This window comes from Ascaphus truei, chromosome 20 (assembly GCF_040206685.1).
Source record: "Ascaphus truei isolate aAscTru1 chromosome 20, aAscTru1.hap1, whole genome shotgun sequence".
Classification (NCBI taxonomy): Eukaryota; Metazoa; Chordata; class Amphibia; order Anura; family Ascaphidae; genus Ascaphus; species Ascaphus truei.
Window position 1 is genome coordinate 32,737,390 of NC_134502.1, and position 16,205 is coordinate 32,753,594.

The 16,205-nt window shown below is 46.5% G+C and overlaps 2 protein-coding genes across 2 annotated transcripts in view; one reads left to right on the forward strand and one right to left on the reverse strand.

Annotated features, from left to right (window-relative positions):
* Positions 1-10,544, forward strand: GP1BA (glycoprotein Ib platelet subunit alpha). Its single transcript, XM_075577693.1, has 4 exons — positions 1-314; positions 1,696-2,246; positions 3,792-5,057; positions 7,595-10,544. The coding sequence occupies exons 2-4, from the start codon at positions 1,758-1,760 to the stop codon at positions 8,627-8,629; spliced, it is 2,790 nt and encodes a 929-aa protein (XP_075433808.1). The 5' UTR covers positions 1-314; positions 1,696-1,757; the 3' UTR covers positions 8,630-10,544.
* SLC25A11 (solute carrier family 25 member 11) overlaps positions 10,216-16,205 on the reverse strand; it is a 14,204-nt gene continuing 8,214 nt past the window's right edge. Inside the window, exons 5-8 of the mRNA XM_075577695.1 lie at positions 15,890-15,980; positions 15,501-15,600; positions 14,353-14,404; positions 10,216-13,101 (exon numbers count right to left, since the gene is read on the reverse strand). Of these exons, the coding sequence (XP_075433810.1) occupies positions 12,946-13,101; positions 14,353-14,404; positions 15,501-15,600; positions 15,890-15,980 (399 nt within the window). The 3' untranslated portion in view covers positions 10,216-12,945. The remainder of the gene's footprint in view (positions 13,102-14,352; positions 14,405-15,500; positions 15,601-15,889; positions 15,981-16,205) is intronic.

Below are 16,205 nucleotides of genomic sequence, written 5' to 3' on the forward strand. Positions count from 1 at the left end.
CAGAGGCACGGTGACGTCCCTCACACAGGGGACAGCGACCCGCCGGGAGGACAGAGGCACGGTGACGTCCCTCACACAGGGGACAGCGACCCGCCGGGAGGACAGAGGCACGGTGACGTCCCTCACACAGGGGACAGCGACCCGCCGGGAGGACAGAGGCACGGTGACGTCCCTCACACAGGGGACAGCGACCCGCCGGGAGGAGAGAGGCACGGTGACGTCCCTCACACAGGGGACAGCGACCCGCCGGGAGGACAGAGGCACGGGCTGCGGGAGGTGACTGTATACTGTATATACAGTACATAGGAATATATGTACGTATACTTTCCCTTGCTGTGTATATATTATTAATGTCAAATGTAAGAATTAATACAAATATTACTATTGCATGTATGTGTACACACACACACACACACACACACACACACACACACACACACACACACACACACACACACACACACACACACACACACACACACACACACACACACACACACATTTTCAAATTGTGTATATATATATATATTAATATATATATATATATATATATATATATATATATATATATTTGTAACTGTATATATCTTTACTGTATATTATCTTATATTTATATATACATTTTAATCTTGTATATATATATATATATATATATATTTTTTTTTTCCGAGCTGTGCATATATGCAAGAGAGATAGTAAGATATACATATATATATACATATATATATATAGATATACACACACACACATATTAATACATACTGTATATTGTTATTAATCATATATCGTAGTTATATAAGTTGTTCTAAATTATTTTATGTTGTATCCATATGTATGACTTGTATGCTATGATTAATACAGTTATTATATGTAATAGTATTTGATATAGTACTGTATATATGATATTAATTTGATGTAGTATGTATCTGTTACGTGTATATTATTTGTAATATAGTTTGTAGGCGTTGCTGTGACAGCATATTGTTACACAATATATATCCATTCCTATTCATAAAGGTTATTTTATTTGTCATATATTGTTATGTATCTCTTAAGTGTATACTATTAATAATAAACATAAAATCATTGTTCATTTCACTCACTATGGTTTCACTTATTATAATATTGCTTATTTATAAAGCATTCTCTGAGCTTGTGCAATGAATAAGACAATGTGTCATTATTATTAATCCTACATCATCGGTACTATCTGTGTTATTCCTACAATATTGTCCTGAATCCAATATTAATATGTCAGCTATTCATTTTATTCGATATCATTTTAATAAAACCTATTTTTTACACAAACACAGTATGTAGAAATACGCTATATATGCATGTACTGTATGTTTGTAGTTTCTATTATCTGCTACATATTATAATCTTAACACTAGAATAACAGGAATAATGTATATATACTATATAACTATCTCCCTCTCATCCCCCATTTCTCTCTCTCTCTCCCATCCCCCATCTCTCTCCCTCTCCATCCATCTGTATCCTTCCCCTCTATCTCCCTCACCCCCCCTTTCTCTATCTCTCATTTCTGTTCCCTCTCTCTCTCTTGCTCTCCCCCTTCTCTCTCCCCCTCACTCTCCCTGCCCCCTTCTCTCTTCCTCTCCCCCCCCCCACCTCTCTCTCTCTTTCCTCCATCCTTCACCCCTCACCTCCCCTCCCCCACTTCCACCATCCCAGCTTACTCCACCTCCTCATCTCCTCCTCCTCTCCAACACCTCTTCCCCCCACCCCCAACCACCATGAACTCTTCCCTCCATCCTCCCCTCTTCCTCCTCCTCTTGGCCACCAAAGCCTTCTCCCTCTCTCCCTGTACCACAGAGAAGAACCTCGTGAAGGACCAGCAGCAGACCTCCTGTAGCTACCTCGGCTTGACCACTGTCCCCTTGGCCCAGATTCCCTATGACACCGCCATCCTCCTCTTGAACTTTAATGCCTTCAGTTCCGTGTCCACCTCATCCTTCAAAGGTCTTCTCCATCTAGAGACGTTGGACTTATCCTCCAACGCACTGTCCATCTTCAACACCGACTTTCCTTTGGCCTTGGTAGACCTCAACCTGGCCAACAACTCCTTTGACCATCTCCCTCTCCTCTCCCCCCTGTCCAACTTGAACAAGCTTGACCTCTCCACCAACCGGATCAGGTCTCTCCCGGACTCGGCCTTCCGTGGCTTGAAGAACCTCAAGGAGCTGGACCTCAGAAGGAATAAGATTGGGACTCTCTCCGAACAGGTTTACATATTATTATTATTATTTCCCCATTATTAGAATTAATTTACATTTGTAACATTTTTTTTTTATATTTTTGTGTTAAATTTTTTTTTTTTTTTTAATTATTACTAATTTATTACGGACTGTTCATAACCATTGTTAATAATTTTAGAAGCGTAGACATAACAGTAATAATTATATATATTTATACATATATATTATAATAATTATTTCTCTTTTTTATTTGGGTCATATTTAAAATATATATATATAATTATTATTATTATTATTATTATTATTAAAACGATTATTATGATTAATAACAATAAAAATATATATATTTTTAAATAATGAAATTATTCTTATTACTGGTTTCATTACAAGGCAGTCCTCGGTTATCCGACACAATGCGTTACTCAAAATGGCGTTGGATAGCGAAACGTCCTAAAGCGAAACCCGTTTTCCCGTAGGAACACTGTTTAAATGAAAGGTTCCTGAAGGCATTTTTAATGCTAAAATACACCAAATATTTTACGCAGGCAATAAGATACGCAGCACACACATAAATTATATAGTGTATATACTGTATTATATATATAATATAACATAATATATAATGTAATATAATATATTATATAGTATAATATAATATTATATAATATATATATATATATATTATATACACAAACAACTTTGCAAAGCATCGTAAGAGCGTTGGATAAGCCGTTTTGGCGTTGTAAAACTGAACATAGGTACGCATTGCACAGCGTTGGATAAACCATTCGTTGTAAAACGAGGACTGTCTGTATTATCTTTGAACTAATAAGCTGTGTCCTGGAACAGGATTCTATATTTCTGTTCCCCCCTTTGCAGCTCTCTCTCTCTCTCACAACTTTCTATATTTGAGTTGCATGCTTCTCTGCTCCGAAAACTCACAGTGCCTGTGTAACTGATACATTTGTTACATGCCCCTTTTTACACAGCCTGTAGTCTTGGTGGCCCTAGCAACTTGGTGGCCCTAGCAACTGCCCAGTTCTCTTAGCTAGAATGGGCTATTCCCTCCCCACCCCCCCCCTGTCTCTGCTAACAAGATAGTTCAGTCCCATTACCCTTTTTTCCTGCGTGACACTTTCCCCTCACGTCCTTTTCCTTCCTGAACTGGCTGAGTGAGTACACCTATGCTATGCACCTCTTGGCAAGGCCATTCTGTTTTTACCTGCCTGATTACAAAAGCACCCACACAGAGAAGCACTCACTCACCACACCATGACATCCACAAGTGCCTGTATATGACGGATGCTTTCCCAATAAAGGGAAGAAAATATAGCAGGACTTGGTGTGCTTTGGGAAAGGGGTTGAGTTAAGCTATCTGGCCTCATTCACATCTGACACGTGACCTTGGTTCCAGAAAAAGCTGGATAATATTAATATACATTGAATATAAATTGTACATATAAAAAAATGTATATACACCTAAAAAAAAATTGGAGTAAAATCTTGGGAAGGAAATGCTAACTTGTTTTTTTCCGTGGCCTGTCCCGTGTGGGGGCCACGTTCCCGTTGAAGGTTTTTGAGGACCAGACAGCCCTGGAAATCTTGAATCTGGCCTTCAACGAGCTGAGGAGTGTGCCACGTCACCTAATCTCTGATTCCACGGAGCTAGGGAAATTCTACATGACGGGGAACCGCCTCACGGAAATTCCCGATAACTTCTTCGAGGGCCTGGATCACCTGTCTTATGTCTACCTCGACCAGAATCCGTGGCACTGCAACTGCGCTCTGGAGTACTTCAAGACGTGGTTGGAGGACAACGCGGCCAACATCTATATCACCAATGGCTCTTTGACAGTCGGCGATGAGTATAGCGTGGTGTGCTCCTCCCCACGTGGGGTGCCACTCTTGGACTACTCCATGGACCACTGTAAAAAGTCAGCAGATAAAGATCATGCCACGTTTGTAGCACTAGAGGTGACCACAGTGCCAATGACGGCAATGACGACAACCACTGAAATTAGGCTGACCACAGAAGAGGCGGGAACAAGCATTGGGACTGTGCTGGTGTCAACCACAAAGGTGACAGTGCCGGCCACTACACGTAGCAGAATCACCACGATAAAGGAGGAACCTACAGCAACTGTGGCACCCACGTCTAAGATGGTACGGGCTGCCACTACACTTGGCACAACCACCACTGTGATGAAACAGCCCATAACAACCGTGGTAAAACCTCTTAAGATGACCGTGCCCACCACTACACATGGCCCTGCCACAGCAAAAGTAGCACCCATAACAACCATGGCCTACACTCTTAAGATTGTGCTGCCCACCACTACACATGGCACAACCACCATGAAACCTTCTCTCCCTCCTCCCCTCTTCCTCTTGGCCACCAAAGCCTTCTCCCCCTCTCCCTGTACCACAGAGAAGAACGTCACGAAGGACCAGCGGCAGACCTCCTGTAGCAACCTTGGCTTGACCACTGTCCCCTTGACCCATATTCCCAACGACACCGCCATCCTCCTCTTGAACATCAACGCCTTCAGCTCCGTGTCCACCTCATCCTTCAAAAGTCTTCTCCACCTAGTGGAGCTGGACTTATCCTCCAATGCACTGTCCATCTTCAACACCGACTATCCATTGGCCTTGGTAGACCTCAACCTGGCCAACAACTCCTTTGACCATCTCCCGCTCCTCTCCCCCCTCTCCAACTTGAACAGGCTTGACCTCTCCAACAACCGGATCGGGTGTCTCCCGGACTTGGCCTTCCGTGGCTTGAAGAACCTGACGGAGCTGGACCTCAGAAGGAATAAGATTGGGACTCTCTCCGAACAGGTTTACATATTATTATTATTTTTTTCCACTATTAGAAATAATTTATATTTGTAATATTTTTTTTTTGGGGAGGGGGGAGATCTAAAATTCAAAATGTAATGGGAGGGAAAAAAAGATATAAAAATTAAATATTTAAATTATAACTAATATATTATGGAGGGTTCATAACCATTGTAATACCGGTAGTTGTATAAGTGTAGATATAACAGTAATAATTACATATTATATAAATTATAATAATTACATTACATATTATATATAAGAAATTATATATATATATATATATATATATATATATATATATATATATATATTAGTAAGGGGCTCTTTTTTTTATTAGTATTAATTTATCTTAATTATGGGTAATATTTAAAACCACTAATAATGCTATCGCAATATGTATTAGTATTAAAAAAAAAAAAACACAAACAGTAGCGCAAACAAAGAGTAGCGCTTAATAATGAATGATGTGAATATTAACGTGCTTAAATCAACAAGGATTGAGTGAATACTTAATTATAATAATTGTGATATTTGGACTAGTGCTATTAATAGCTATTAGTGTTATTACTAATGATAAAAAATGGTGTTCATAAACCATAAAAAAAAGTCACACAGGTGTAGTCCATCAGGATCCACTGAGGATAGATAATATATATATATATATATATATATATATATATATATATATATATATATATATATATATATATATATACAGTGTTCGACAAACCTATACATTTGCTCGCCCCGGGCGAGTGGATTTAACCCCCGGGCGAGTAAATATTGGCCCAAGCAGCACACGTTTGGTATTAGGTGGCGAGTAGATTTTTTTGTGTGGCGAGTAGATTTTTTGGTGATTTGTCAACCACTAATATATATATATATATATATATATATATATATATATATATATATATAATCTAAAATTAGGATGGTGTCCAGACCCCAAATAACTAATGGTTCATGCAGCTCCTTTGATGTGGTATAGTCACCCACAAAGTACCTAAAAAAAACACAAAAAAAAACCAAAGAGAAGCGCAGGCGCCATAGTGTTATACTGTATATAAAAAAATAAGAGGCCATTTAATAAGACACGAGGTCCCAAGGAATCGCACTTACAAGATTTAAAAAACAACAAGCATGTAAGAGAATAATATCGAAGGGGTTCGTCAGCTGGATGGGGGGGTGTCCAGTGTATATACTCTGCCTGAGTAGGCTGCAGGCGTTGGCGCTCCCGACACACACCGCCGCGGTGTGTAGATCAGCCTGATAATCCACATGCAGTATAAATCCTGCCGTCAACGGAGGTTCCGGCTGCTAGCCGCGTGTGCAGCGTGAATAACAGGGCTCCGCACAGGCACACGGCACCTCCTCTCTCCGTCGCGCACGCTGACGTCACCACCTCGTCCCCAACTAGTTTCGTCACTACCACGTGACTTCTTCAGGGGTAAAATTAAATATTTAAATTGTAACTAATATATTATGGAGGGTTGTTCATCACCATTGTAATAGCAGTATAAGTGTAGATATAACAGTAATAATTGCATATGATATAAATTATAATAATTACATGACATATTATATATAAGAAATAAAAACAAGGGCAGCAGGCAGTCTGAAAACAACAATAAACTGATGCTTATCCCATATGCATAAATAGAAAGCAGGTATTACCAGAAATACATCCAGGAGGTGTCTCTTCTTTCCGGATTTATTTCTGGTAAAACCTGCTTTATATATAAGAAATATATATATATATATATATATATATATATATATATATAGAATTCTTATTATATATATATATATATATATATATATATATATATATAGTAACTGTAAATATTACTGTATGTTCATTTGCATGTCTTAGATAGGTCTGCAACCCTATCTTTCCCCATTATCGCCCAGCATACAGCGCTTCCACTGCAGCAAGGGATTCTGGGAAATGACATGCAAATGAGCACACAGTGCCACCTTTTGTCTCAATCTCGTATTACACAAGCAAATCCTCAAGCCAATGCATGCTGTTTTAAACACAGCTTTTAGACAGAGGCTGGGATGAGATGCAAAGCCATTAGACCTACTCACATACATGTTTCAACCTTGATGGGTATCATCAGTGTGAGGTTGGTTGAAATGGCTAGAGCAGGTTTGAGACTAGACTTGATATATATATATATATATATCTATCTATCTGTCTATATATATATATATATATATATATATATATAAATAATAGTACGGTGCTCTCTTTTTTATTAGTATTAATTTATCTCAATTATGGGTAATCTTTAAAACCACTAATAATGCTATTACAATATGTATTCGTATTAAAGCTATTAGTATGATTAATAATAAGCCGGATAATATTAATACACATTGAATATAAATTGAACAAATATTAAAAATAATATAAACTTTAAAAAAAATATATATATATTGGGGAGTAAAACGTTGGGAAGAAAAATGCTAAATGTTGTTTTTTTTCCCCCGTGGCCTGTCCCGTGTGGGGGCCACGTTCCCCGACGCAGGTTTTTGAGGACCAGACAGCCCTGGACACCTTGAATCTGGCCTTCAACGAGCTGAGGAGCGTGCCACGTCGCCTGATCTCCACGGCCACGAAACTGGGGAAATTGTACATGACGGGGAACCGGCTCACGGAAATTCCCGAGGACTTCTTCCAGGGCCTGGATCACCTCGTCTATGTCTACCTCGACCGGAATCCGTGGCACTGCAGCTGCGCTGTGGACTACTTCAAGACGTGGCTGGAGGACAACGCGGCCAACATCTACATCACCAATGGCTCGTTGACAGTCGGCGATGAGTATAGCGTGGTGTGCTCCTCCCCACGTGGGGTGCCACTCTTGAACTACTCCATGGACCACTGTAGGAAGCCAGCAGGTAAAGATCTGGCCACGCTCGAGGTGACCACAGTGCCAATGACGGCAGTGACGCCAACCACTGAGATTAGGCGGACCACAGAAGAGGCCACGGAGTTGGGGGAGACAAGCATTGGGATCGTGTTGGTGTCAACCACAGAGGTGACAGTGCGGGCCACTACACGTAGCAGAGCCACCACAATAAAGGACGAGCCTGTGGCAACAGTGGCACCCGTGGCGTACACTCTTGAACCGGCACTGGTGACCACACTCAGAGAGAGGATGGAAGAGCCACTCCTCACAGAGCCACCCACGGAGACGTCCGTGGCACTGGGTGCACAGGGGGCGTGGCTGGCGGACGCCATCGTCAGACACTGCTGCAGCCTTCACCTCCTCCTCTACCTCCTCTCTCTGCTCCTCCTCCTGCCTGCCGTGGCAGCCACGGCATGGCTGGCGTGGACGTACGTCCACGAATACCGACTCTACCACACGCGGCCGCCCGCTGTCCGGCTCGTGCGGTACAGCCTCGTGGTACAGTGGAGGGAGGAGGAGGAGCTTCTGCGTGGGAACAAGAGCAAATGGCGCTCCCACTTCAGAGGGCAGTGGCCAGGAGGTGCCACGCCCATGTTGATGCTTGAGGCGGAGTCTAGGGACCCCGTAAAGAAGTACATCTCGGCCATCATATGACACGGAGTATCATGAACTGCACTGTATAATGATGCAGAGTATCTACAAACTGATAATGAACTGCACTGTATAATGATGCTGAGTATCTGCACACTGATAATGATCACGCTGCGCTGTATAATGATGCAGAGTATCTATACACTGATAATGATCACGCCGCGCTGTATAATGATGCTGAGTATCTGCACACTGATAATGATCACGCTGCACTGTATAATGATGCAGAGTATCTATACACTGATAATGATCACGCTGCACTGTATAATGATGCAGAGTATCTATACACTGATAATGAACAAGCCGCGCTGTATAATGATGCAGAGTATCTATACACTGATAATGATCACGCTGCACTGTATAATGATGCAGAGTATCTATACACTGATAATGATCACGCTGCGCTGTATAATGATGCAGAGTATCTGCACACTGATAATGATCACGCTGCGCTGTATAATGATGCAGAGTATCTGCACACTGATAATGAACTGCGCTGTATAATGATGCAGAGTATCTGCACACTGATAATGATCACGCCGCGCTGTATAATGATGCAGATTATCTATACACTGATAATGAACTGCACTGTATAATGATGCAGAGTATCTATACACTGATAATAATCACGCTGCGCTGTATAATGATGCAGAGTATCTGCACACTGATAATGAACTGCGCTGTATAATGATGCAGAGTATCTGCACACTGATAATGATCACGCTGCGCTGTATAATGATGCAGAGTATCTATACACTGATAATGATCACGCTGCGCTGTATAATGATGCAAAGTATCTACACACTGATAATGATCACGCCGCGCTGTATAATGATGCAGAGTATCTATACACTGAAAATGATCATGCTGCGCTGTATAATGATGCAGAGTATCTATACACTGATAATGATCACGCCGCGCTGTATAATGATGCAGAGTATCTATACACTGATAATGAACTGCACTGTATAATGATGCAGAGTATCTATACACTGATAATAATCACGCTGCGCTGTATAATGATGCAGAGTATCTGCACACTGATAATGAACTGCGCTGTATAATGATGCAGAGTATCTATACACTGATAATGATCACGCTGCGCTGTATAATGATGCAGAGTATCTGCAAACTGATAATGATCACGCTGCACTGTATAATGATGCAGAGTATCTATACACTGATAATGATCACGCTGCGCTGTATAATGATGCAAAGTATCTACACACTGATAATGATCACGCCGCGCTGTATAATGATGCAGAGTATCTATACACTGAAAATGATCATGCTGCGCTGTATAATGATGCAGAGTATCTATACACTGATAATGATCACGCCGCGCTGTATAATGATGCAGAGTATCTATACACTGAAAATGAACATGCCGCGCTGTATAATGATGCAGAGTATCTATACACTGATAATGATCACGCCGCGCTGTATAATGATGCAGAGTATCTATACACTGATAATGATCACGCTGCGCTGTATAATGATGCAGAGTATCTATACACTGATAATGATCACGCTGCGCTGTATAATGATGCAGAGTATGTCATAACAATGAGAAAACCCAGGCCAATGGATTATTGCATGAAATCCGCGTTTTATTATTAAGCGTTTCCCACTTCCAGTTCCGGGGTAACAAGGCTAATCTCTCGCCCCCCGGGGAGGGTCACATAAGCCGGACCCCGTGGTACACCGAGGTGTGGTAGTAACGTGTCCAACCTCATTACACTGGCATTAAAAGGGGGATATGACTGAACAGACGGCACGGGGTTAAAATACAACACCGTGTGTATGTATATATACACCCCTACATTGTATGTATATATCCATTATAAAACATCGTGTGTGTGTGTATATATTATAACCTTTTAATAAATACAATGTTGGCTATGAATTATTTATACAGTATTGGAGTGTTTACATACATGTGCATGTATACGCATACCTCACTTTTGCACCCAAGAGGTGGCTGCACCACGCATAAACTGCAACATCGTTTACATCGTGCGGAGAGTAAGGAAGTCTGTGCGTTTATCGGGATTATTCCGGGCAGGAGGGGGAGAGGGAGATGAGGGGGAGAAAAAGAGATGAGGGAAGCGCGCGAGAGAGAGAGAGAGAGAGAGAGAAGAGGGGAGCGCACGAGAGAGAGGGGAGCGCACAAGAGAGAGAGAGAGGGGAGCGCGCGAGAGAGGGGAGCACGCGAGAGAGAGAGAGGAGGGGAGCGCACGAGAGGGGAGCGCGCGAGAGGAGGGGAGCGCGCGAGAGAGAGGGGAGCGCGCGAGAGGGAGGGGAGCGCGCGAGAGAGGAGGGGAGCGCGCGCGAGAGAGGAGGGGAGCGCACGAAAGAGAGAGGACGGGAGCGCACGAAAGAGAGAGGAGGGGAGCGCGCGAGAGAGGGGAGCACGCGAGAGAGAGGGGAGCGCGCGCGAGAGAGGAGGGGAGCGCGCGCGCGAGAGGAGGGGAGCGCGCGCGAGAGAGAGGAGGGGAGCGCGCGAGAGAGAAGAGGGAAGCGAGAGAGAAGAGGGGGAGCGAGAGAGAGAAGAGGGAAGCGAGAGAGAGAGAGGAGAGAGAAGAGGGGGAGCGCGAGAGAGAGGAGGGGGAGAGAGAGAAGAGGGGAGCGCGCGAGAGAGAGAAGGTGAGCGCGCGAGAGAGAGGAGGTGAGCGTGCGAGAGAGGAGGGGAGCGGGCGCGAGAGAAGAGGGGAGCGGGCGCGAGAGAAGAGGGGAGCGGGCGCGAGAGAAGAGGGGAGCGCGCGCGAGAGAAGAGGGGAGCGAGCGAGAGAGGAGGGGAGCGAGCGAGAGAGGAGGGGAGCGAGCGAGAGAGAGAGGAGGGGAGCGAGCGAGGAGGGGAGCGAGCGAGAGAGAGAGGAGGGGAGCGTGCGAGAGATAGGAGGGGAGCGCGCGAGAGATAGGAGGGGAGCGCGCGAGAGAGGAGGGGAGCGCGCGAGAGAGAGGAGGGGAGCGCGCGAGAGAGAGAGGAGGGGAGCGCGCGAGATAGAGGGGAGCACGCGAGATAGAGGGGAGCGCGCGAGAGATAGAGGGGAGCGCGCGAGAGATAGAGGGGAGCGTGCGAGAGAGAAGAGGGGGAGCGTGCGAGAGAGAAGAGGGGGAGCGACAGAGAGAAGAGGGAAGCGAGAGACAGAGAAGAGGGGGAGCGCGAAAGAGAAGAGGGGGGGCGCGAGAGAGAAGAGGGAAGCCCGCGAGAGAGAAGAGGGGGAGCGAGAGAGAGAAGAGGGAAGCGAGAGAGAGAGAGAAGAGGGGGAGCGCGAGAGAAAGAGAAGAGGGGGAGCGCGAGAGAGAGAGAAGAGGGGGAGCGCGAGAGAGAGAAGAGGGGGAGCGCGAGAGAGAGAAGAGGGGGAGCGCGAGAGAGAAGAGGGGGAGCGCGAGAGAGAAGAGGGGGAGCGCGAGAGAGAGAAGAGGGAAGCGAGAGAGAGAGAGAGAAGAGGGGAGCGCGAGATAGAGAGAGAGAAGAGGGAAGCGAGAGAGAGAGAGAAGAGGGAAGAGGGAGAGCGCGAGAGAGAGAAGAGGGAAGCGAGAGAGAGAGAGAGAAGAGGGGAGCGCGAGATAGAGAGAGAGAAGAGGGAAGCGAGAGAGAGAGAGAAGAGGGAAGAGGGAGAGCGCGAGAGAGAGAAGAGGGAAGCGAGAGAGAGAGAGAGAAGAGGGAAGCGAGAGAGAGAACACACTTTAAACTGTTTGTCATTATTCAGAGTTTATACGTGTATAGTGTAAAAAAAAAATATATAGAGATATTACACAATGTGTTTATGCGTTTGTGTACAGTACAATATATACAGTGTTCGACAAACCTATACATTTGCTCGCCCCGGGCGAGTGGATATAACATTGTAGCGAGCTCCTATTGGCCCAAGCAGCACACGTGTGGTACTAGGTGGCGAGTAGATTTTTTTGTGATTTGTCGACCACTGAATATATACATACACACATACATACACACACACACGAAAACAGACATACGTAATGTATGTGAACGGCAGGGAAATATATATATACACAAACTCATACATACTTGTGTGTGTGTGTGTGTGTGTGTGTAACTAGGCGAATCCAGCCACACGTGTGTTTGTTTGTGTGTGTGCGTTTACGTGTATTTGTGTGTAATACATGGGACTTAAGTGCACCCCATACCTGCCCCCATCACACACACACACACACAATCCTGCAACCCATTGCAGAGCAGTGTGTGTGTCTGCCCTCGGGGCAATGCGTTGCCGCCCCAGTGCCGGGGTATAGGGGACGATCTGTCGCTGTAGGGTATTTTTATTCATGTATAGGGCCTCCGTCCCCGGCTCTCAGCCGCTCAGGAAGAACTGCTTGTACAGTTTGTTCATCTGTTCCAGGAAGATGAAGGTGAGGACAGTGTGGGGTCCCAGGCGAGCGTAATACGGGGTGAAGCCCTTCCACAGGCTGAAGAACCCCTCGTAACGCACAACCTTCATCAGGACGTCCTGCGAGGGGAGAGGAGAGCTCGTGTGGTTACAGGGCCAGTCCCACGCAGGGGCAAAGTGACCTAATGACAGGGACGTGTTTAATGGGTTACAGGGTCAGTCCCACGCAGGGGCAAAGTGACCTAATGACAGGGACGTGTTTATTGGGTTAAAGGGTCAGTCCCACGTAGGAGCAAAGTGACCTAATGACAGGGACGTGTTTAATGGGTTAAAGGGTCAGTCCCACGTAGGGGCAAAGTGACCTAATGACAGGGACGTGTTTAATGGGTTAAAGGGTCAGTCCCACGTAGGAGCAAAGTGACCTAATGACAGGGACGTGTTTAATGGGTTAAAGGGTCAGTCCCACGCAGGGGCAAAGTGACCTAATGACAGGGGCGTGTTTAATGGGTTAAAGGGTCAGTCCCACGTAGGGGCAAAGTGACCTAATGACAGGGACGTGTTTAATGGGTTAAAGGGTCAGTCCCACGTAGGGGCAAAGTGACCTAATGACAGGGACGTGTTTAATGGGTTAAAGGGTCAGTCCCACGTAGGGGCAAAGTGACCTAATGACAGGGACGTGTTTAATGGGTTAAAGGGTCAGTCCCACGTAGGGGCAAAGTGACCTAATGACAGGGGCGTGTTTAATGGGTTAAAGGGTCAGTCCCATGTAGGGGCAAAGTGACCTAATGACAGGGGCGTGTTTAATGGGTTAAAGGGTCAGTCCCACGTAGGGGCAAAGTGACCTAATGACAGGGACGTGTTTAATGGGTTAAAGGGTCAGTCCCACGTAGGGGCAAAGTGACCTAATGACAGGGGCGTGTTTAATGGGTTAAAGGGTCAGTCCCACGTAGGGGCAAAGTGACCCAATGACTGGGGCGTGTTTAATGGGTTAAAGGGTCAGTCCCACGTAGGGGCAAAGTGACCCAATGACAGGGACGTGTTTAATGGGTTAAAGGGTCAGTCCCATGTAGGGGCAAAGTGACCTGAATGACAGGGACGTGTTTAATGGGTTAAAGGGTCAGTCCCAGGTAGGGGCAAAGTGACCTAATGACAGGGACATGGTTAAAGGGTCAGTCCCACGTAGGAGCACAGGGACGTGTTTAATGTGTTAAAGGGCCAGTCCCACGTAGGGGCAAAGTGACCGAATGACAGGGACGTGGTTAATGGGTTAAAGGGTCAGTCCCACGTAGGGGCAAAGTGACCTGAATGACAGTGCGGTGTGTAATGGGTTAAAGGGTCAGCTCTGTAACCATGGCAGCGTTAATGACTCACCAGCCCACTCTTATATTCGGGCTTTCCATCGATCATGCGCATGTTCTGGATCCTGTCAGAGACAAGGGTCAAAGGCGAAAGGTCAGAGCAGCATCAAACGCAGATCTACCCCCATCATGAGGAATTAGGGGGAACGCGCCAATGCGTTCCATCCGATAGGAGACAGCGAATACTTCACATTCATTCCTTACTCCCATGGTGGAAGGGGGGGAGGGGAAACGCCAGCCATGTTTGAGAAGCTAAGGTTGAAATGGGAGCCATGTTGGAGGGGGAAACGGGAGCCATGTTGGAGGGGGAAGCGGGAGCCATGTTGGAGGGGGAAGCGGGAGCCATGTTGGAGGGGGAAGCGGGAGCCATGTTGGAGGGGGAAGCGGGGGGGGGGGGGGAATGACAGCCATGTTATAGGGGGACCAAGGGGAAACGGCAGTCACGTTGGAGGGGGAAACGGGAGCCATCTTTGAGACGTTAAGGTTGAAACGCCAGCTATGTCCGAGGGGGAAACGGCAGCCATGTTGGAGGGGGAACACGACAGCCATGTTGGAGAGGGGACGATGGGACGGCAGCCATGTTGGAGGGGGAACACGACAGCCATGTTGGAGAGGGGACAACGGCAGCCATGTTTTAGGGGGGACGGCAGCCATGATGGAGGGGGAACACGACAGCCATGTTGGAGAGGGGACGGGGGAGGGGGGAACGGCAGCCATGTTGGAGGGGGGACGGCAGCCATGATGGAGGGGTAACACGACAGCCATGTTGGAGGGGGAACGGCCGCCTTGTTGGAGGGGGGACGGGGGGGAAACGGCAGCCACGTTGGAGGGGGAACGGCAGCCATGTTGGAGGGGGGGCGGGGACAGCAGCCATGATGGAGGGGGAACACGACAGCCATGTTGGAGGGGGGACGGGGGGGACGGCAGCCATGTTGGAGGGGGAACGGCAGCCATGTTGGAGGGGGAACGGCAGCCTTGTTGGAGGAAGGACGGCAGCCTTGTTGGAGGGGGAACGGCAGCCATGTTGGAGGGGGGACGGCAACCATGTTGGACGGGGGACGGCAGCCATGTTGGACGGGGGACGGCAGCCATGTTGGACGGGGGACGGCAGCCATGTTGGACGGGGGACGGCAGCCATGTTGCAGGCAGGAGTAAACGCACCTCGTTTTCGCAATGTCTACGGGCATGGAGGCCGCGGTGGTCACCAGACCGCTGATCATACTGGCGCAGAAATGGCACATGATGTTATCCCTGAAGTAACCTGTGGGGACAATGCACACCGCGCTGTATAATGATGCAGAGTATCTATACACTGAGAATGATCACGCCGCACTGTATAATGATGCAGAGTATCTATACACTGATAATGAACACGCCGCGCTGTATAATGATGCAGAGTATCTATACACTGATAATGAACACACCGCGCTGTATGATGATGCAGAGTATCTATACACTGATAATGAACACGCCACGATGCATAATGATGCAGAGTATCTAGATACTGATAATGAAAACGCTGCGCTGTATAATGATGCAGAGTATCTCACCTGAGTCTAAAAGAAACTGCTTAGATTGGGAATAAGATGCCAGTTGAGCAGCATTTACAACCACAGCCCGAGCCATTGTAGGAAGACAGCCCTGAGAGAGAGAGAGAGAGACAGTCAGCGGCAGTGCCAGCCTCCCACCTCACACACTACTACACAGCACAGGTACAGCGCGGGCAGCGGCAGTGCCAGCCTCCCCGACACACACACTACTACACCATGTATACACAGCAGAGGTACAGCGCGGGCAGTGCCAGTCTCCCCCTCACACACACTACTACACCATGTATACACAGCACAGGTACAGCGCGGGCAGTGC